At 48.3% G+C, this 23729-nt stretch overlaps 1 protein-coding gene across 5 annotated transcripts in view; it reads right to left on the bottom strand.

Annotated features, from left to right (window-relative positions):
• ARHGEF7 (Rho guanine nucleotide exchange factor 7) overlaps positions 1-23729 on the bottom strand; it is a 1715641-nt gene that overhangs the window by 368652 nt on the left and 1323260 nt on the right. For all 5 annotated transcript variants that reach the window (XM_069636766.1, XM_069636768.1, XM_069636767.1 and 2 more), the window contains one exon: positions 16024-16248. In XM_069636766.1, coding sequence (XP_069492867.1) covers positions 16024-16248 — 225 coding nt within the window. The remainder of the gene's footprint in view (positions 1-16023; positions 16249-23729) is intronic.

The following is a 23729-nucleotide window of genomic DNA, read 5'->3' as shown; positions in this document are numbered from 1 at the left end:
AGAAAAGACTGCATTAAACTCTGAACTGCAATTGAAAAATACTGATTGTTGCACAAGGAATGAACCCAAACTTCGAAGCTGAATACATTAAAGGCTGACCCAAACAGCGAACCCTAATAAGTGAATACAGTGTGACAAGGCTACCATTTGAAAAGGGATGACACACACATGGTGGCAGAGCCATGAGGCGGCGAGGGAGACATCAAAGGAGTCCTAGAGCACACCCTAAACCCAGAAACCAATTAAGGAAACCAAATAAAGATGACTTGGTGCACAGGAGCAAGTACCATGGAACCTGAGTGAGACACTGGATTCACGGGGAAGTGAACCTTGAAACTTGGCAGGTATATATGTGTATTCTTGGGATCAGAGTCTCAAGACACCCTTTTTGTTTGGATTGTGTTATTTGAAACTTGGGGAAGGGAACCCCAGGATTGGTTCTGAACTATATTGCCTTGAACTAGAGAAAGCTATCAGCTGGAAGAAGCTCAGAACTTTGAGTTAGACACTGTTTCTTTTGACTTTGACATCCCTACACATTTGTTTGTTCTAGTTGTGAGGGCATAGATAGGTTTTGGACACAGACAGACTATTAAGTTGAACTCTTTGACTCAGACTTTTGTTGGTTTCTTTCAGGTCAAGTTAGGCTTTCAACCATCCCCACATTTAAGTTAATACATATCTTTTGTTTGACCTTTAAGTTTGTTGTCCGTGTCTTGCTTCATGATGCCTTCACACAATGCACAACTGTTTTTGTTCTCTGAAGTTCTTTGGCAAGAGCTTAAGAAGCTTAAGAAGGCTATTCAGTAATGTTCAGAAGGGTTTTTCCTGGAGATAATCCTGACTCTCAATTGTAATGCAGAAAGAGCAGAGCGGCTTCACTTTAGGATGGGAGGTAACTGGTAAGAGTATATCCAAAAGTCAATCCACACAAAGAATTGTCCACACAGTATACTTACTCGAAAATATACTTTTTAAAATAAAGCTGTGCACTAAGGGAGGGATCTGCAATGAAGGTAAACACTAAAAATCAGATCAATATTAAAAAACAGTGAAGTGGGGGGGGGGGGCGTGGCTGAGCAGCGGACAGAGTAGATGTGGCTGCTGTGAGCTCCCGGGGCCTGGAAACCCTCTGCCTGAGAGTAAGAGCATCCTCTTTGGGGTTATAATGGAGGGGAAAGGCGACTAAACAACCCCCCGAAACGCAGGACCCACCTGCTATGAGGCAATCACAATCCTCCAAAACTGAGCCATGCACGCCGCCGCAAGCCGCATTGGCCAGGATGGCGCCTTGCCAGGGGTCGTGCAGCAGCATTTGAATGAAAGAAGCGACTGAAAAGGTGATCAGGAATGATGGGGCTCCCACAACGTGAGCGGCAGACCCGATAAATCCAGTGGCCGCCTATCGGCAGAGCGTTCAAGCTGTGCGGCTTCCTGGATAAAGTTGGCTGGCTGTTTGGGGAGTGGGGGTACGAGTTGGGCTGAGGGAAACGGCCCGCCCCTGATATTGCTGAGGCTTCAGAGACCCAGGAGGGCTGGGGATACCTAGCCCCCCCAAGCAATGAGCAGTCCAAAGCTGGCCTGCAAGAGGTGAAGAGCGACTCCCAGCTCTGTCCTGCTACAGCTGGGGGGAGAATGGGGAGACCCCCGGCAATACCGGATACGAAGCAAGATATACAGGCAATGCTGGCGGATCTTAAACAGGACCTCATGCAAGAAATTCAGGGGCAAATTGACAAGCTCGCAGGAAGGTTTGAAGCCTTGGAGACTGGCACAGCTGGAGGATTTGGCTGCGGAGCAGACCCACGAGCAAACAGTGATGTCGGAGGGATCAGAAACCCTGGAGCAGCGACTTTAGATGGTGGCAGTTAGACAAGAAGATGCAGAGGACCGCTTAAGGCGCAATAACATCAGGATACAAGATATTCCCAAGCACATGCAGGACCCTGAGCTGCCTGCCTATGTTGAAGCCCTGCTTTGCCTGGTACTGAAGCTCCCTGAACCGGATGAGCTGGTCCTGGATCTGACGCACAGGGTCTATACTGCATTTCAGATCAAAAGCACCTTGTGCTCCGATGTGCTCACGAGAGTTCACTTTTTTGGTCAGAAAGAGAGGGTGATGAGAAGCGCAGAAGCAAGAGGTGATCCACTTTAGAGGCGTGGATCTGAAGCTGTGCCAGGACTTTGAACAGGCCACGCTGTTCAGGTGAAAAAAAATGAATGTGGTGACAGTCTGGCTGTGTGAGAGAGATATTCCATAAAGATCGGGGTTCCCTTGTAAATGACTCTTCAAGGTAAAAGGAGCAAAATATGTGGTGAGGAAAGAAGAAGAGGCAGCTGCCTTGATGGAGGGGGACGACGGCAAGACAGAAACATCATGAAGATCGTATTGCCTCATCTCAGACCCAGGGAAGGAAGAGGGCCCTCTGAAAAGGGCAAAAATAGACTGAACAGACGGGATGAGTGCCTGGATGGCATGACTCGGATGCCAGTATTTGATCCTCCGGATATAAGTTTGTTTTGGGCTGCTTTGTGGGGGGTGAGAGGTTGGGATGAAAACTAGTGCTGGGTAACTTAGACGGGGGATCTAAAGTTAAGCCTCTTGGGTTCGGATCTTGTGTTATAAGACATACGTTTCGCTGTATTTTCATTGTTGTAACGGGGAGAGGATTCCTGGGGGAAGTGGGAGAGGTTTGGTGGGGTATGGTGGGGGAGAGGGGTGGATGATCCCAGGGAGAGCGGGAAATGCCTCCATGGGCGAGCATTCCACAAGCTGGTTTCGAAAACCCCCTTGAGGGTTGTTTATTTTTGTTGTAGAAGTTGTTCAGTCGATATATCAAAGTTTGATGTGCACCGGGGGAAGCAGAGTGGGAAGGGCGAGATGACCGAGTTGGCTCGCTGAGGACTCCAGGTTTCCCAGTGGCAGAGTTAATTTGGGCCAACTCGATAAGGTAACGCTGACATTGCGCGTGGGTACATGGAATGTCTGGGGCCTTAATTAACCCACAAAGCAGAAAACAATCCTAATACGCATGGGAACTATGTGGTGGGATGTGGCGAATTTTACAGGCGACTCACTTACTTCCCCAAGATGAGAAGAGACTTCAATGCAAGCACTTCCCACAAGGGTATTTCAGCAGTGCAGGGGTTAAAAGGAAGGGGGTGGCCATTCTGCTGGGAAGTATCATCCCATTTAAAATGAGAGAAGTTAAACCGGATCCTGAGGGGAGATACCTAGCACTGCGGGGCTCATTAGAAGGATTCCCGCTGACAATAACAGGAATCTACAGGACAAATTACAATCAGGACGGATTCATCCGCGACCTGATCATGAATATTCTGAGGTTTAAAGAGGGGGCGTTGATGATAGGCGGGGACTTAAACTGTGTGGTTGACCCGCATATTGACAAGGCTTCCCAGGCAGATCTTTGAAACTTTAGGGCTATCACGAGTATGCTACGGGACCTAGAACTGATAGAAGCTTGGCATTTTTACCATCAGGGGGAGCAGGACTTCACATTTTCGCATCTGTACATAAGACTATTTTGAGAATAGATATAATCCTAACCTCTATGTCCCTTGTAAGATATACAGAGGCTGTGGAAATAGAGTTCACGCAGCACACGGATCATGTCCGAGTCACACTAGTCCTACAAGAACTCATTGCAACACCATCAGATCGTGCCCCTTGGCAATTAAACAAAGCGGTCCTGGTAGACCCGATGATAAGAAGGGAAATAGGGGGAAGACGATTGACAACTACTTTAGGGAGAACGAAAGAGGGGATCTAGACATGTGCGTAATATGGGATGCGGGAAAGGCAGTAGTAAGAGGCGAGGTTATAGGGAAAACAGCCGCCGACCCGAGCAAGGTCCTCTGTAAGGGAAGCACTGGAATCTGGGCTTCGGGATAGGGAAAAGGAACACAAGCCGACAAACACTATCCGTTCTCTTAGAGCCCATAGAGTTGCAAGAACCAAGATGAGGGCATTACAAGCGGGTGCAACGGCGAACTCACTATTATATGCTGAACAATATTATTACACAAGAGGGGACAAAGCAAACAAAATTCTAGTGGCTAAATTGAAATCAGCTCAGATGTGTAGCAGAATAGGGACCCTGCGTGATCGAGAGGGGTCCCTCTGCTGGAAGGAAAGGGATAAGATCCAGATAATCGAATCATATTTCTCGGAATTCCTGGGAGGGGGGGAACCCTGGGTTGGAAGCTGCTGGTCATGTAAACTCCGACTTCCTAAATTATTGGAGGCAGACAAGATCGCGCTGGAGAGCCTGATTACTGCCCAAGAAGTGGATGCTGTTATCAAAGCCCCCGTTCCCCATCGCCATCTATAAATGTTTTTGAGCCCAACTGGTCTGACAGATGGTGAAACTATTTAACTCTTTAGTAGCTACCGGGTGGGTGTCGGGCACAATGGGGGAATCTTGGACTGCACTAATCTTGAAACCGGGGAAAGACCTGGCAGAGTGCACGTCCTATTGGCCTATTGTGTTCCTTAAGTGCGACGCAAAGATATACACAAACGTATTGGCCAATAGGTTAACAGACATTTTGACATAACGAGGACCAGATGGTTTAAAAAGGGTAAGTCGGCCTTTGACAACGTCCAACGGACACTGAACATGATCGACCTTGGAGCACGTAACAAGCAAAACTCGGTAGTGCTAACCCAAGACGCGAATAAGGCTTTTGATAGTCTGGCCTGGCCCTATTTGAGAGAGGTCCTGAGTAACTATGGGTTTGGGCCCCAGCATTGCAAGTGGGTGTTCGCCAGCTATACGGCCCCCTACACACGAGTGAGGGTAAATAAGGAGTACACATTGCTATAAAACAGGGAACCAGACAGGGATGCTCTCTGTCTCCATAACGTTTCACTCTAGCCATGAAACCTCTCGCTCAATCAGTGGGGCAGACCAACACAAAATTGGGCTATATGCTGAACGATGTAATTTTATATTTGACTGAGCCAGCGCAGCCGGTCACTCGAGCGCTTGTGCTACTAAATGGTTTGGGACTTACTCAGGATTCCCCATCAACTATGCGAAGTCCATGGGCATGAATATAGGGGAGTCAGACAGGACATCGAAAAACATGCTTCCCTCGTTTCCCCTTCAATGGGTATCAGGCAAGATCAAATATTTGGGGGTTCAGATAACCTTGCGACCCATGTCCCGCGTGTACTTAGGGAATGTGAGGAGGGTCTGGGAAGTTGGGAAAACCAGCAAATCTCTTGATTGGGCCGGATAGCAGCAGTTAAGATGTCCCTCCTTTCCCAAGCTGTTATATGTGTTTCACGCCCATTCGGTCAGGATTCCGGCGAAACCTATCGCCTGACTGCAGGGAAAGTTGCTCAAGTTTATCTGGGGAGGGTAGATCCCCTGTTTGGGAAGGAAAGTATTATTACGATCACCATGGAGAGGGGGGCTGGGAGCTCTCTCGCTTATGAGGTATCTTGCAGCGGCTCAGATTGCTCCCATATGTGATTGGAAAGCGGGTACTGGGAAGAAGTGGGCGGCCTTGAAGTAGGGGGGGGTCACAACGCTACCTTTAGCAGACACTCCGTTCTTCAGCACCAGGGTCAGAGAGGACGGGGGCAAATTGTTACACACAACCAAGGCCTCCTTGGATTGCTGGGGACATGTGGCTCCGTATGTTGGGAATCCCGGTGGGAGTGGGACCACAAACCCCGATTCTGAGATATCCAGAATTCAATCCAGGGACAGCGAGCAGATCATTTGCAAAGTGGGAAACTATGGGAAACTATGACTTGGGCACATGTATGGGAGTTCGTTGCCGTTGACCTTTGAGGATTGAAAGACCAGGTTTGCACTTGATGAGGGGGAAAGATTCCAATATAACCAAATCCGCCACTGGGTCACGACAGGGAGATGAAAGACAGAGGGACAAGAGAACTTAGAGAGATTGAACGGATACTGGTGGATGGCCTTAACTCAAAGCAAGCATCCAATTTCTATAGACTTCTTGATCAGACTCAAGATTCTGATGCCCTATCATACATGCTGAAATGGCAGACAGACATGGGAGTGGACATCCAGCCAAAGTCCTAGTCCTCCATATGGGAAAGGGCTCAAAGCATCACGGTGCATGGCACTGAATGCATGTGGGTACAAGACTCTGCGCAGGTGGTATATGTCAACAAGCCGGCTGCATGAAATTAATCCAGGATACTCTGACAGATGTTGGAGGGGATGTGGAGAGCGAGGAACATTGGAACATTGGTACATCTATGGTGGACCTGCCCCCATTCTCAACTGTTTTGGGAGGAGATCCTTTCACATATTAGAGACCTTACTGGGATTGACCTCACTTTGGACCCAAGAGTAATTGTTTTGGGGGATTCAGCAGTAAAGGCTGGGTGCCCCCTAAGAGGCCAAACAGCCCGGGTGATAACACAACTATTAATAGCAGCCAGATTAACCCTAACTTTCACATGAAAACTAACTGAAGTGGTGGGTTCAAGTTTGAACGCTGCTGGTTATGGAAAAAACACTGCGCTTCCAACAGACTCATACCAATCCTGTACGCGGCCTGGCTCTCCATTGTTCGATTTGTGGGCTCCAAAGAACATGTGACCCACAAATCGCAGACCTTTCGGTACGTCGAGTTACTATGAACTTAGTGCTTTAGTTCGGACATGCTGTTTCACACTGACATAGATGTGACTATTGTTAGTGTTACAGTTTGATGAAATTGCCGTTTAATCATTTGTTGTGCTGTCAATTGAAGACCAGAAGTATGCTGTGAATTGTGGTTGAGAAAATGATAAAGCTTGGGGAAAAAAAACAACAGTAAAGTGCTTATAAAAGACAGTAAGAATTTAAAACAGATATGCACCTCAAAATGTCAAGGTAAGTAACTTTTCAAAACATTGTTATAGTTTAAAAGAGCCTAAACCCATAAACTACTAGAGGACAAAGTAAGTCGATATGCAGCTCACGGTTGCAGATAAAAAGTCAACTTTACCTGACTAATGGAGAAGATGTAGAACCAGCATGTTTGAAACTTGTGATGATGAAGAATACTTTTAAATGAGATTGAAATCCAATTTCAACTATGAAAGGCATTGGAAAAGAAGATTGCAGAGAAGACTACTTGAAGAAGATGACCGATGTGCAATGGAAGTACTTGGGCAAATGTCCTCCTGCCCTGCAACCCCCAATCAAAGTACTGAAGGGAGCAACCAGTAAGGGATTTTGAAGAAGGAACACTCCCAAGATTTCATTCAGACTGCTAGAATGGGTTGAAGGGACCTGCAGCACTAAACTAGAGTGCAGAGGTGTGTTCCTATACATACTTTAAGAGATTTCAGTAGAGCCTCCAGGCAAGGACTGCAGGCACACCCCTTTTGGCATCAGAAGACGGGAAGAGAACACAAACCAAGTCAGAGGACCCACACAATGCGATACTTAAGTTAATGGATTCAGGCAGAGCAGCAGTAAGAGAATACAATGTTGATACTTTGGGGCATGTCAACTCAGACCATGGCCAGGACTTTAGCACTGCAGGCAGAACAAGGATTTTTCAGTGAAAGGATGGGGTAGAAGTTCAGCCTGAAGAATCCTAGCGCAAACAAGCATTTCCAAAGCAATGCTGTTTGGATCCCAGCGGCATGGCAGGGTTACCACCGCTTGGGCAGTGCACCACACATAAACCAGGGGAATTCACGGGTATGCAAAGAGGCTTTTGATCATCCCTGTCGGATCAAAAGGATGACGGCACCTGAAACAGGCTATGGTCAGAGAGTGGCAGAGCTTTGCTTTCAGGAGGATCATGAGGAAGAAGCATGCAGCATCGTCTTGGTCTCTCAGCTACCTCGGGATCAGGTGCTTTATTAGGCAAAAACATGATTGGTTTCTCCCTAGTTAAAACATGTGGGTTTAGGGTGATCCCTTTTTAATTTGTAATATTTAAATGATGCAGCTGGCTCTGTCTCAAAGTGAAGTCTGCTATTCAGAATCACCTTTCATAATGCTCCATTCAGAAAAGCATAGCACAAGCATGTAACTCTGCTGGGCATATTTCAGACACCTCTTTGTAGCTGCTTTGTACCATGGCAAAATGGCATTCCAAGGTTACAAGTGCACTCCTGTCACAGAATAATGGAGACATGGTGGTCTCCAGGGAGCCACAATTAGAAAGGCCAAAACTTTTTTTTTGTGTCATTTTATCGTCAGTTGGTTTCTAGTGACCTTCCGGTCAAGGCCTCCCATTTATTCACTGTTTAGGGCCGGGTTTCAACCAAATCAGACAATTTGGACTGTGCCCCAGCAAAAGCCTTTGTTTTCCCTGGGAAAGCTTTGCCACCTCCCAGGAAGACAGGAAAAAGGAGTACACCTAGAGCTTTCTTGGGGGTACAGTCTGCTCCAAAGTCCTCTTCTGCAGAGCTTAACACAGGGGCTTCAAGAAAAGAAAACAAGCCTTTTCCAATAGCCATCCAAGAGGAACATCTGTGGTGACTTGCTGGATAAGACCTACTGCAAAGAGAAACCACTGCTACCCTGGAACCTGCTCACTATAGGTGGAAGAACATGCAACTTCCCTCTAGAAACCTCCCTGCCCAGGAAATTCAGAACAGGCCTTGTAGACCCTGAACTGGGTACCGTAGCAAGCTCAGAACGAAGGATGCTCCCTGCATCTCTGAACTGCTCTGACACCAGTTTGCGCATCTAAAGTGCTGTCCAAGCTGCTTGCAAGGGAACTGCCTGAGCCATTTTTTATCTCAATTATCACACACATCTCTTCAGTTTTGCAAGACGCTGAAGCTCCACTGTCTACGCATCCGAGAACTGCTGAGTGTTCCAGGAACCGCAATGCTACACCACCTGCCTGGTCCTTCACTACTGCAGCACCACAACATTGTGTTGAGCTAGTTGAGGCCACTGACCGGAAAAGGCAAGTTTTCGCAATCTCGGCACCCGAAGCAGCAGAGTATTCCAGTGCTGCTGACCCGACACCAGCTTTGGTCTCTCCCCAGTGTCTTCAACCCACAAACCACCATGACTATCGACACGCACCATTAGTTCTGATTGACACTGCACCAACTCGACCCTGGCTGGGTTGCGACAGCCCCCAGACACCCAGTTCGATGTCTAAAAGCCTGCAGAACAAGAATAAAGCTACTGATGGAGATTTTCTCTCCCTGCCCCTAGAGCTGTAGTGACATGTAACAACCCATTCTCTCCCTTGTAAAAATACATCTTGAGTAAAATGACATAGCTTCAGAAATTACTGCCTGTGCTCATCGCTGGTCTTCAAACTCAGAGTCCCCATTTCTTTTTCAAGTCTGCATATTCAATTTCTTTTTTACAGAGGTGGATTGATATTGTTTTGATTAGTGCGTTTGTGGTGTTAGTTTAATTAAAGTATTCTATTTTCAGAGCGCCTTGGTTGAACATTCTTTTACTTTGGTACCACAGTACTATTTTTATTTGGTTTACTTCTGTACTAGCTCACATCCCTCTTGAAGTATATAACCTTCCTTGGCCCATGCTACCATAAAGAGGGGAAGGAGGAGGGGGGGGCGTGGCTAACCGCCATGTAGAGCGGACGTGTCTCCTGAGAGCTCTGTACTGATGTGCCATGATAAGCTGTTTAAAGTGACTTTAAAGTGCTCCGAAACCCCACAAGTTGCACCATTCGCCGCAGAACCTCTTCAGCAACTTTCGTACCATCTCCCAGGCAGAGAAGAGACGGCTAACACCTCTACCCGGCGTGCAAAAAGTGCCGGTGAGCGGATCCAAAATGGCGGCTCCCGCGCCCTGGTCGCTCGAAAGACCAGAGCGCACTATCACCACCGACGATGCTGCCCGCCGGTGTGGGAAGAGGATCCTGGGATGCCGACCTGTGCAGGGCCTGGAGGAGGGGCCTGAACAGACGCACTCATCGATTGAGAGGACCGACCCCGACACCCCTGCCGGACTGCGCCCTGCCTGCAGCACGCAACTGGGCTGAGGTGTGCCCTGGATAGTCGCGAGGGCCCCCGGCGTAAGCGGTGGCCAACCGGTGCCGCGGAGGTAGGCGGGCCCGGCGGAAGACCAGCCCGGAGATCCACATTGGTGGCTGGGTGCGTGGGGCCCGTGTCCGTGCATTTTTATACGCCCCTGCGCCTGATTTCGCCGCTGGTGGCAACGTAAGAACTTGGGCTTGCCTCCACGTGGCGCTGAGACTGCAGCTGTCTATTTTCCCCTGCCTGCTTGAACCTTCATTGGGGGGAGGTGTGGGCGAAAACACCTAGCCCCTGTCTGCAGACTGACGCTCCAGCGGACCGTGAGGCCCACTCTTAGGGGAGTCCCCGTGCTCCCCCACCACTCCACTGCCGACAACTGGGGGGCTGTCCGGTGCACAGCGTGTCCGCTGGAACTGAAATACCCTTTGCTTCCCGAAATTGGCCTGCCGCCCCGCAGCTTCATATCATTGCCCTGCCGGTCCTGCGGCGGTAACGAGAGTCTCCCCTCTGCAGCTGCTGCCGGCGGCCTCCCGATTGCGCTCCCAGCACTCTCGGTGCGGTGAGGCCCTGCGTTGACGATATGTCCGGCAGAAACGGCAGGCCCAAGCAGCGCCAGACCACGATGGACACCTTCGCAGCCTGCGAATCCCCAAATTCTGAGGGCACAAACAAGGCGGCCTCGGACGCTCAATCTTACCCCACGGCAGTTGCGGCTACAGAGCCTAGTAACACCCAGATACTCGAAGCCATCAAGGTTTTCCAGGCAACGATGGAAAACAAAATCGACGCTGTTGCCACAGACCTGGGCCTCCTGCGTCAAGATGTCCGTTCCCTGGCCGGCAGAACCGAGGCGCCTGAAACACAAGTCTGGGAAAACACTGAATCCAAAACTCACCTCCTTCGAGACGTCAATGAGCTTCAGCAAAGGGTCAAAAACTTGGAGGACAGAGCCGAGGAGGCGGAAGGGAGGGCTCGCCGGAACAATATACGTCTCCTCGGGCTGCCCGAGGGTTCCGAAGGCTCCGACCCCACTAACTACATAGAGAACCTCTTGCTACACGAGGTGGGAGCTGGCAAACTCTCCCAGGGCTTCACCATCGAGAGGGCCCACAGATCCCTGGCTAAGAAACCACCGCCGGGAGCCCCACCCAGGCCAGTGATAGCGAAAGTTCTCAACTACAGGGATCGAGAAGTTATTCTGGCTTTTTCCCGAGCAGGTGGCCAAATCCAATGGAACTCTGCTAAAATCGCCATATACCCAGATTACACCTTTCAGGTCCAAATGAACAGAGCGCAGTTCATACACACGAAGGCCAGATTGAAAGCTGGCGGGCTGCGTTATATGCTCCTGTATCCTTCTAGGCTTAAAGTGCTGCACAACAATAAGGCGCACCTGTTCGACACTCCGGCTCAGGCCAGGGACTGGATGGATGGTTTACAGATCCCTGATATTGAGGAAAGGAAGCGGAGACCGAGATAACGATCCTCCTGTCATCCTGGTGGGTCCAGCACCCGGAGCAACGTGAGCATCTTCTACTCCCCACCTCACGCCGTACACACCAGGCTGGACTACATTTTTCTCAGCCTAACACAACAGTCCATATTTGTTGATGCGTGCTACCTGCCTAGGGTGCTGTCTGATCACTCTCCTCTATTGGTAACCTGGGAGGTGTTCCCGCCCAAACCCCCTGTACCCACATGAGGGCTGAGGCCCTACTTGACACTGCATTCAGGGAACGCATAAAAGATAGTACTGAGGAATATTGGCAAAATAACTTGCATAGCGTTAGATACTTGAGCACAACTTGGGAAGCATACAAGGTGGTCATGAGGGGCGAGATGATCGCAGCAGTTGGGGGAGCTCAGAGATCCATTACATCCTTGCTTGAGCGCGCAGAGAGGGACCTGAGTAGGCTCGAAGGCAGGGCTGACCCATCCCCTGATCAATTACAAAAAATGGCCGAACTTAGACAAACCTGCCTAACTCATTGGGAATCCCTCGGTAAACTGAGTTATGCCAAGTACACAGAGAGAATCCATGCTCTGGGAGACAAGCCGGGGAAACTCTTAGCTTGGCTCTATAAAAGGGGAGACCCCCAGGCCACCCATCTGCCACATACTCACACCTGACGGCACCGCCGTGCATACCCAACAAGAAATCAATTCTGTGTTTACCGACTTTTGCCGTAGCCCCGCCCCCCCTCCGACACCAGGATCGAAGACGCCCTTTGACGTCATTGACCTACCTAAATTAGACTCGCAATTGGCTGAAACCCTTGACGAGCCCGTCACCCCGACGAGGTCAAGGTGGTAATTAGATCGCTACCAGCTGGGAAAACCCCGGGTTCGGATGGTCTCGCGGGGGAATTTTACAAGACCTATGAGGAAACACTTGCCCCAATATTGGCCCAGGTCTTTAATGAGGCCTTCGAGCGTGGTACCCTCCCGGACTCCATGAGTGAGGCCGTGATTATACCCTTACTTAAACCAGGGAGGGACGGGGCAGATTGTGGTTCATATAGGCCCCTCTCTATGCTTAACATGGACTGCAAGATCCTTACTGCCCTGCTTGCGAATAGACTGCGCAGAGTGATCCCTCTGTTGATCCATCAAGACCAAACTGGATATGTCCCAGGGCGCTCCATCACTGAGAACCTGCGCAGGTTACATCATGTCATTTATAGCACTGAGGGAAGGCCGCAGAAACTTGCAGTGGCGTCACAAGATGCCACCAACGCTTTCGATTCCGTGAGGTGGGACTGGTTGTATGCCACCATGGCCAAAATGGCAATAGGCCCTGTATTCCTCAAGTGGACCCAGCTAGTTTATGCTAACCCCACCGCGAGAGTACGCACCAACAAAGCCTATTCCGCTAAATGGTCCCTACACAGGAGCACCCGCCAGGGGTGCCCTCTGTCCCCCATGTTATACATTCTTGCAGCGGAACCAGTGGCGGCCTACCTGAGACAGGAATATGGGGATGGAGGCATTAAGATAGACGGGGTGACCCACCTCATCTCTATGTACGCTGATGACGCCCTTTTGTACCTTCAAGACCCTGAGCACCTCCTGCCCTACATCTTGGAAACCCTGGACTGCTTCCACAAGCTCACCGGAATCCAGATTAATAGGAGCAAATCTTGCCTTTACGCCCTTGCAGCACTTTACACTGATGAATACAGATCCCTCTTCCCTCTAGATCTCGAATGGCAGGCAACATCTTTCAAATACTTGGGGATAACCATACACCACAACCCCGGCACAGAACACATCCGTAATACCGTAAGGGCCAAAGACTCTCTCACGAAATCCATGGAATTCTGGGGTCGGCTCCCGCTTTTGATGGCCGGGAGGGCTGGTCTCCTTAAAATGGTCGCCCTTCCCCACCTACTACATAACTTCACTAACGTCCCCTTCAACACCCGCCCCTTATTCTTCAAAGATCTCAACAAACTCTGTAGGGGCTTCCTCTGGCAGTGAGGTAGGCATAGGGTGGCGTTGGAGACTCTCCAAAGACCATACGAGAGGGGCAGACTTAACATCCCCAACTTTGAGCTGTACTTCCTTGCCAGCCAGTTGAGACATGTCACACAATGGATGGCCGATGAGAGCACGACGGACACTCGCCTCCTCCAACCGGCCCTCCCCCGGTTGTTACTAAGAGACATACTGTGGGCCGGGGAGGGTGCTACGAGACACTGCCCTTACCCTCGCCAAGCTCGGGATCCGGCTTTGGAAAAGGGCCTGCAAGCTGGTTGGGTCGGACGACCCGTTCTCCCCACAAATCCCTATTGCTGCGCTTATGGTTAATCACTGTTGGGGGCAACTTGAAACACGCACACAATGGGAGCCCCTCGGGGTGGCCACGCTTGGGGACTTGATTCAAGAACAGGAAATCCTAACATTCTCGGAACTCTGTGAGGCCACAGGCCTTCCGTCAGGACAGTTCCTGTTGCACAGGGTGGTCGTACAGGCCTAGTACAAGAGATGGCCGGTCGCTGCCGACCTGACTGAGGAAAATGAATGCATCGTAACGATACTGAACTCCGCTGAGGGGGGCCATGAAACCTCACAAATCTACGAGGCCCTGTTGTGGGCTACGACCAGGGGAGACCTTAAATACAGAAGTAAGTGGGAAACTGAACTGGGCCTTGTTTTTGAAGACAAAGATTGGGGTGACATAACCCACTACCATAAGAAAGTTTCCAGGAACGCCCGCTTGCAGCTTATCCAGCTGTACATCACCAATAGAGCGTACCTCACACCTGAAGCCATATCAAGATTCACAGGTGCTGGAACCCAATTATGCCCCAAATGCAGTGAACCCAGGGCAGGAATGACTCACATGTTCTGGGGCTGCCCAGTGATCAGGGAGTTCTGATCACAAGTGAAGGACAGAGTGGCCGGCGCAGACATCAAAGTTGAGGTGAAGGAGCCTACGCCCTATATCCTGTGCAGATATAGGCGAAACAGGAAGAACAAACCCCTAACCAAGCTCACAGATCTTATATACATAACAGCCAAAAGACGTATTGCCATGGGGTGGAAAGGCCCCAGAGGTCCACATATGCCCCTATGGTGGGGAGACCTTACGAAGTGGATTATAGCTGAAACCGCTGCGTGGGAAACGGCTATCCATGTGCAAAGACTAGATTCCAGTGAGGAACTACACCGTTGGGTGACCCCGACGGTGCCCTTGCTCCACCCTGAGGTGGATAATACGGAGCGGAGTGGAGAGAGTTGCCCGGACGCGGGCACGGACTAGAGAGGAACAGTGAACAATCCGTGGTCTCGGGAGGGGGAGAAGGGTGGGGTGGGTTTTGGGTATTTCCTTGATATGCTTGACTAACCGCTAATGATATTGGTTTGTTTTCTTGTTTACCTCATGTTATTAAACCAATAAACAAATCTAAAAAAAAAAAAGGGGAAGGAGGTATAACTGTCGGTCTGTGTCTGTTTATCTTAATGGGATCAATGCTGGTTTTGTAGAATTGTGGCCGTGGGTAGGAGTTTGTCATTATCCCTGTAATACTGCAGAACAGTAGTCCTTTTGTTACTACCCCAGCGGTTCAACCCAAAACCCCTAACATATTAAAATGTTTATTAACTTACAATTCATAAAGGTAAAGGCAGAAGACACTCACACAGATGTAATCGGTTCCCTTTGAGCCATGGAAGTTGGAACTCACCTAGACAAAATGTCTGCTCCCACCACAGAACTCATGCAAGAAGGACGCCAAAGAAAGTGGGCAGTTCACAGGGCTTAGAAATCATTTGGTAGTCCTAGTGCTCCTGTTCTTGGGAAAAGGGGCAACCAAATCAGCAAATGAATTGCAAAGCCGTAAAACACTTTAAAAAGGTATACAACTGGAGCCAGGCTGTGACTTGCACAAGTTCTGGGTGAGAAAACTCTACTGTGGACAAAGAGGAAATCAGTGCTGCGCCCAAGCCTGGTATCCATGAGGAATACTTGGGTCAGAATGCAAAATGTTATTTGCAGTGTACAGTGACATTTTAAAAAAAGGACCTCACTGGATCCAAAACAGTCCAGGGTCCAGAAAAAGTCTGCAAAAATACATGGGGGCTCACAAAAGTAAACAAAAAGCGGTCTTTCTTTGCCACAGCAAGTATAAAACTAAAGTCTTACAGAAATGCATCGCTTTTGACCGAATATCCAAGAGGCAACACATTCCGCTTAATAATCCAAATCTGATTGCCAGTGCCAAATCTCACTGCCGGTGGCTGCATGACTGAACCATCTACAAAAGTCCTGTATCCCTGACTTCTGGTGGAATTTCCTTGATCCTGTCGTGCTTCAAAAAGACAAGGATGCTTTTAAATAGTGTCAAGTGTTTAACAAAAATCATATAATAAACTAAATAAAATAAATGCATACATTCTTTGAGTCCAAAACCCACTCATACTAACTTTCCCATGCCTATACAAGGGCCTGGGACCTGGCAATGACTTGTTTATTCAACATATTGCACCTCACAGCGGTTATTGCACTGCAGTATTTAAGAACTGCAGACCCTTACCTCTTTGTAGCATAATGCTGCTGAAGGTCGCAATGGAGGTGCAGGCCGCAAACAGCTCAGGCTCCAAGGCTTGGATGTCTTGGGAGGCTCTAGTGGTCCCCAGTTAATTGTGCTGTGTGGCGTCCCATGATGCGAAAGGTGAGGAAGCGTGTGATATGTCGGAGTAAGTTGCATTGGCTTGCAGTCTGAATGTTTGCTCGACGGCGTGACCGGATGAGAGGGCAGCTGTTAAATGTACAGATTTGAGAAAAAAAAGACAATCAAATAGATATTACAGAAGCTAAGATCCCCGACCCCCAAGATGCCATTTGCTGAGCTATCAGATGGAGTTCTGTACATACATTTACACAACACTACTGTGTAGACATACCAGCACAGGCAGAGTCACAGGTAGGGAAATCTATTTCAAGACCTTCATTTACCGTTGTTCCTTCATCTCACTCGGCACCTTCTTCAAATACGGTTTTCAAGTTTATGCAAATCTACACAGATCAACACTTATCAGAAGGCAGGCGTTGCTTACACAGTAATAGTCCTTCTGTCGATTGTCTCTGTAGAGTCACATGAGCCCAACTGGCAGCCCCATATGGGAGCTGCAAAATATGCCTAACCACTACTTCCTTTGCTAGCACACATTGGCGTCATGTCAGAAAACTATTTAATGATGTCTATACGTGAAGCATCACAGGTGTACACTCAGGGCAGGGATGGTGTTACCGCACTGCTAATTTTAACACCCTTTTACCTTGGAAGTAAGCAACCTAGAATAAGCTGCACAAACTATGCAATCGGACTCAAAACTGATACAAGATGAAGATTGGGTGATAGCCATAAGGCCAGGCTCCCACCATAAAGAGACCTGAGGCTGTAGCAGCAGAAGATAGTTCAACAACTATGTTGGACTCCGGCCTATATGCTAGTGCTAGGTTTGATGTATTCGGATAGTTGCTGGGGCTGTAACAGTAATGGGCCTCCATGAGCCACATGTTTCTGCACTGCCCATAGGTAAGAGTTGTGGCACAATGCAGTCGATAGGGTAGAGCTAGCTTTGGAGCGACCGATCGAATGCTCACTTAAGAGTGACAGCACTGCAGCTAAAGAGAAAGGGGGACTGATCTGGAAGTGGCTTTCGAGGGGACTTACTTGTGGCAAACAAGGAACCTCAGAGTGTGGAAGACACCAAAAATCCAAAGGTCGAGGAGTGGGAGAAGGAGAAGCAGTTAGCTTGCCAGATTTTGTTTGAGGCTCTAGGGAACAGGGATTTTTACAATGAAATTGGGGTAGATTCATTGTTAGGCAAGATTGTATGCAGTATCCTTTGGGGGCACTACAATAACCCTGACCTCCTGGCAATAGGGACCCAACCTTTGGTATAAGTCTGAACTACACAGCTTGGTAGTGTGGCCGAGCAGCTAGGCTTATCTCAAGAGGGGTCAATGTGAGCAGTAATGTTGTGACACAGAGTTTCACAGTACCTGTTATTCATATAAACTCTTACACTCAAGGTTTCTTGATAAAACAATTATTAATTTATTTCACAGTCAGTTATATAAGCCTTCTTCAGAAAGTAGCAATATATATAACACTTATAATACACTTCAAAACACACTCTGTTTCTCCAAATCAGATGACACCCATTGAGGATGGCACACAGACACTTCCTACACCCTCAGGCGACTTAAATAGCTAGGACACTGTGGACATTGATTTATCCCTGGTACATTTAGAGCAATACTGAGTTTGGTATAAAAGATAGATCGGGGAATAAAACAAAGGTTAACAAATAATTCACAAACTGGTAAGTACTTTTGGAACCTTACAATGCAGAGTAAATTAACCCTTTCATGGGGAAAAGGTCAAAGCACAAAGTCAGAGGTAAAGAAGAGTCTCTCAGGGAGCCAGGACAGCCAATGTTAATTGCACAATGTCTAGGGGAGCGGAAGATCTTCTTTTCAGGAAGGTAAAAAGTCTTGCACAATGTTTTTAGAAAGGTTTGTAGAAAATAGAACACTTGAAGGTCCACAAGCTGGGAGGTGTGTGAGGGGCAAAGCTATAGCAACTCTGCAAGGTAACCAAGACCGGTCTCAACTGAGGATAAGAAAGGCTACACAACAATAGGTATGTTCTGTTAGACTTTACAGTACCTCTGGTTAGAAAAAATGGTTCCAACTGGCTTCTGTTCCTGTACAGCTCTGCAGATCCTGTTGTTCCTGAGCTTCAGTCGTGGAGACAAGAGGTCGGACACCTGGGGACTACTGCTCTAATGGGAAGGTCAGCAGCAGCAATGGGCAAACTTCAATCAGCAGTCCTTCAGTGTTTCAGCTCCTCGTGTCTGACAGCAAATAGCAACACTGCGGTTCTCGGATACCACTGTGGACTTTCCTTGCATCTGGGGTCCAGCACTCTGTTGAGGCGGCTCAGGCTTGGTCAGTCCTGCTTCAGGGAAGTACAGGGGATCTTCCTGGTGCTCGGGCCCGACTTAAAAGCAACACACACAATCTGGTGTTCCTCTCCCCAGCACTTCGGTTCCAGCAGCAGCAGCAGCAGAAGAAGTGCAGTCAGCTCAGAGAGGATGTTCAGACGGGTTTACTTTGGAGTTGATTGGTCCCACCAAGTCAAGGGGAGAAATCGTCCTTGCAGGGCTTCTCAAGTCGAGGTGAATTCGGAGCTCCAGCACAGCAGCAGGGCTTCACCGGGCAAACCAACGGTCCATGATTTGCAGCAGGCGTCTCTTCCAAGTTCTTCTTCGGATTCCTTTGTCCAGTGGTCGACTCTGCCTCCCAAGCCAAAAAGCCTCCCCTTTTATGCAGGTTTCTCCCATTCATTCCAGCCCAGCTGTCGATCACACAGCAGGGTGGCTGTCCTTGCTGCACAGCCAGCCGGCCAATCACCTTTGGGTGCATTCCTGTAACCAAGGGGATTAAGCACACAGAGTTTCAGGCACCTCCCTCCCCTGCCAGACATACTGAACCAGAGGCAGGCTTCACTCGTGAATCCCACCAAAGATAAAATGAACAAAGGTACCAAATCTGGTTTGGCGCGGATGAATACATCTCAAGAAGGACCTTCTCAACAAGAAATGGGGAAAAAGATACTATGGCCCTTTTGACGAAATGGGCATCCATGGGTGCTTTATTGCAGCCGCAAACGCAGCCCGCGGTAAAAACTCCCAATGGTAGTTAAAAGTAAACCACTGCCACCAGCCATTAATTGTAGAAAGGGTAACATAAAATTGTTACATGAGAAACTAGACAAAGGGGATACTAAGTAACCCCTCCGGCACCCTATGGTAAGATAGTGTGTGCTGGGTCTAGAAAGTTACAAATGTAAGTAAAGTCAATTTCACTTCACTGCTCTTGGAAACAGTAGTTTTTCCAAGAGAAGCTGTTTAAACCTTTGGGAAATATAAAAGGCTTGCCTGTGGCACTGCACTGAAGGTGCTAGGCGTCACAATTTAAAAAGATGATGCCTATGGAGTTTGTCAGACTCCATAACCAAAATAAACAGAGTCCAAATCACAATACAAATACATGAGAGGGTGAGGAAAAGGGCTCACTCTCTTCAGGTTAGAAATGAAAAGTCTTAAAGTCCAGCAAAAGATCTGGGGGTCTCTAAGGTAGAAGGGAATTAGCACATTTCTGAGAATTCTCCCTAACATTCATCAAGCTCAGCAGAGGATTGAGACTTACCCATCTATCTGACACATGACTAGTTATTGTTTTTCATTGTGTTGTCTTACATGTGTACCCATTGTGTGTCTTCTGGTCGTCATTTGTGTGTTGTCAGTATCTCTTGTTTGTGTGTCTTCCCACAGACTCACTTTGATGAAGGGCTATCAGCTTCTCATTGGCAGTTGGGTGGCAAGATCTATTTTGGCTATTAAAGTTACAATCTCCTCCCACTTATGGCAGTTGTAACTTGCCAGCAAGGTGGTATTGTTGGCATTTATTGTTTGAAAAGCCACTGAGGTAGCCACTTTCTTTTCGAGAGTGTAAAGCTTATTGCTCTCTTTATCGGGGGGTGCTTCTGATGAAGCTAGGGGTGTTACCAACATTTTCTCAATACGCGGGTTTACCGCCCACGTTTGATTTGGAGTTTCTAGAAAGGGTTGAAATTTTCTCTGTATTGACTGTAGAATGGGTATAAATTGGGTTACACCCTTTTTGTCCCCAATACGTCCTCTACAAAATCCTTGTTCAATTGCGTTTGCCGAGTTTGAATTTGGAAATGCTCTGCTGTTTTTACGAGCATGTCATTAAATTGAAGTTTGTTGGCCACCGGTGAGTCTGCCACTGGCGCGTCTAGGTGATCAGGAGAGGGTAAGATATAAACGTTGTCTTTATCCTCATCATAGTAATGATCTGCCCCCCCCCAGGGTATCTTGTTCCTCAGTATGTATTTAGATCACAGAGATCAATTTCGACTGGGTCTTGCTGAGTTGTAATTAGAAGGGTGTCTGGATGTGGCCTTTTTGCTGGGGGTTGTGAAGACGTGGTGCCACTAGGTGGTGGCATGTTCTGTAAGCTTTCCATTGTCTGGGGATTTTTCTCAAAAAAGTCTGCCATGAAGGACATGCGTCTCATCACTCTATCAATGTCTTCAGAGGACCATTGTAAGGAACTTGGTATCATTTTAGGAGTGAGAGGTATTTTCAGAGTAGGCTGCCCTTTGTTTTTCATAGCTGCTGCTATACTACCCTCCCCTTGGTGTAAACAATCTTTCTCCTTATGTGATGCACTCACTTTCTCCCTATGGGAATGGTGACTCTTTGAATAGTGTTTTTTCAAAGTTCTCCCTTTAAGAAGTCTCTCCGGGACATGTTTTTGCACCAGATGGGATGTTTTCGAAGTCTTAGTGTTGTTTGCCGATTTCGACGTTAATGAGATTTGTCGAATCTCGGCGGACGGGAGGGCCGGAGCCGCGCCTTCCGACGCTCAGCTTTCGGCTGCTGTATTGGACACAGCTTCGGCATCACCTTTGTCTCGTGACTTTGGGGGCCTGTCATGAGGCAACGTGATCTTGAGTGCCCAGAGGACAGGGAGCTAGTGGACCTATCCCTCGAGGCAGTGTGCAGCCGTGTAGACAATATTATCGTTGACTTTCGACCTTGGTTATGTGCTTTGTGTAGGCTGACTTGTGTGTGCTACTGCCGCCGGGTGTCATCCCTGTAACAGTGCCACCGGCCTGTCTGATGGAGTTGGGGGCTAGCACGTGGGAATCCAAAGGTTCCCCATTACCTTCGTCGTCCAAAAAGAAGCTGATGCTGCCATCGCTGGATGCACCCTCCATGTCCATAGCGGCCTCGGCCTGCATGGCATGGTGGGCCCAACATTTTTATTTTCGGTCCTTTAGGGTCTTTGGTTTGAAAAGCTGACAAGCTCTACAGTGGCCCTCGTCGTGGTCCCTCGGAAGACAGAGGTTGCACACCCGGTGTTTGTCATGCCAGGGAAACTTCTTGCTGCAATTGGGGCAAAATTGAAAAGGTGTATTTTCCATAATTGGTTTGAAAGGCAGCTTGGCGAAAACAGAGGTGAAAAGGGGAAATATGCATTCTCTAAGAAGCCTAAGAAATGCCCCTCCCCACTCTCCCTACTTCCAAGGCCAAAGGGGTGTTGTTGAGGCAAGTTGTTTGTACGACAATGCTTGTCCTTAAAGCCGTTGTCAAAGATGATTGTCGAAGACCGGCATATAAGGCATAGAAAGAGTAACTAGCTCTAAATACGTCATTAATAAATGGCGTTAGCCGAAACGGAACTCTGCGTTATAGCGTCTGACGATGATGGGGGGGGGGGGACAATCTGAGGGACCTCGACGTGTGAAGGACCATGGGTACATTGAACGTCACACTACGGATCGTATTACTGGCACGCCCTCTCAACATCCCTTTTCGAGTTTTGAAAACAACTAATCCTCTGCAGCTTCCACTAGATGTCGGCCTATGCATAGCATGTGATCTAAGCAGATTTCACAAGCCTAAGAAATATATATATGGGATACATTACTCACCGTAATCGTATTTCTGATGCTTGTATCTGCTTAGATTCACATGCTGTGCATAGGCCGACATCTAGTGGAAGCTGCGGAGTATTACAGTTTGTTTTTCGAAATTCGAAAATGGGCGTCGACACAGGCGTGCCAGTAATACTATCCCTAGTGTGACGTCCACTGTACCCAAGATCCCTCACGCGTCTAGGATCCTCAGATTGTATTTTTTCTGACATCAGGAAGCATGAGGAGTAGCGTGAGTACAGATAATCCAAGCAGATAGACAGAAAGGTAAGACTACAAGCAATCATGCGCCTTCTCTCGGAGGGGAGGAAGGGTGGGTCGCATGTGAATCTAAGCAGATACAAGGATCAGAAATACGATTACGGTGAGTAATGTATCCCTTCTGAGGCTTGTGGAATCTGCTTAGATCACATGCTGTGCATAGATTAGCGAGCAGTACCAGCAGAAGGAGGTGGGATGTGAGAAGGGTCATGAGCAAACAGGTGTTTTAGAACTGCTTGTCCCACTTGTGTATCTGTCTTGGAATGAGTGTCAATGCAGTAATGCTGAGTAAAAGTGTGAATAGAGCTCCAAGTAGCTGCTTTGCAAATGGTGTCGAGGGGAACATTTGCAATGAAAGCCAGAGTGGCCCCAATGCCTCTAGTAGAATGGGCCCTTGGCGTAAAAGGCAGAGTTTTTCCAGAAAGAGAGTAACACAGCTGTATACAGTTGATAATCCACTTCGAGATCGCGCCTTTAGAGACGCGATCCCCCTCTCTGCCTGTAGCTACGGAGACAAACAGTTGATCTGTTTTCCTTAGCGGTCTGGTTTTATTTACATAGTAGAGGACCGCCCTACGCACATCAAGGGTGTGTAGTTTCACCTCAGCTGAGCTTTGCAGGTTCTGGAAGAAAGCCGGAAGCTCGATGGACTGGTTTACATGGAACTTAGATATAAATTTAGGTGAGAACCTAGGGTGTGTGCGTAAAACCAGTTTGTCTTTGTGGATAGTAAAGAAAGGATCCTGCACTGACAGAGCCTGAATTTCACTGACCCTTCTTATAGAGGTAATGGCTACTAAGAAGGCCGTTTTATAAGTCAGGTGTTTGAGACTACTTTTATGCATGGGTTCGAAAGGGGGGCCCATGAGCTTAGCTAGCACCACATTGAGGTCCCATCCTGGCGGTGGGTTCGAAATAGGAGGGTGAAGTCTCTTTACTCCTTCCATGAAGGCTTTAACTACTGATACTTTCCACCACGATACTTTGTTATGGGATATGGTGTAAGCCGAGAGAGCTGCCAGGTGTTCCTTCAGAGAGTTAAAAACCAAACCTGCGTCCAGCAGGTGGAGCATGTATGTAACAATAGTGGAAGGAGTGCAATCGACTGGGTTGATTTGTTTATTCTGGCACCAAATAACAAATCTCTTCCACTTGTCAAAGTAACAGTGCCTTGTGTTTGGTTTCCTGGATTCTTTTAGGATGTCCATACACCTCTGTGGTAATTTGAGATGCCCAAACTCTATGACCTCAGGAGCCATGCTGCCAGGTTCATTGAGTTGGGTTCCTGGTGCACTGTTTGACCTTGTTGCTGGAACAGTAGGTTGTACCAGGCTGGGAGTTTGATGGGTTCGCACACCGCCATCCTGCGTAGGTGTGGAAACCATGGTTGTCTCGCCCACATGGGAGCAACTAGGATGAGCGTCATCGATTCCTTG

The sequence above is a fragment of the Ambystoma mexicanum genome, chromosome 7p, assembly GCF_040938575.1.
Source record: "Ambystoma mexicanum isolate Mex_15411 chromosome 7p, UKY_AmexF1_1, whole genome shotgun sequence".
NCBI classification, from domain to species: domain Eukaryota; kingdom Metazoa; phylum Chordata; class Amphibia; order Caudata; family Ambystomatidae; genus Ambystoma; species Ambystoma mexicanum.
The sequence above is the reverse complement of the archived record's forward strand: the minus strand, read 5'-3'. Positions and strand labels throughout refer to the sequence as shown.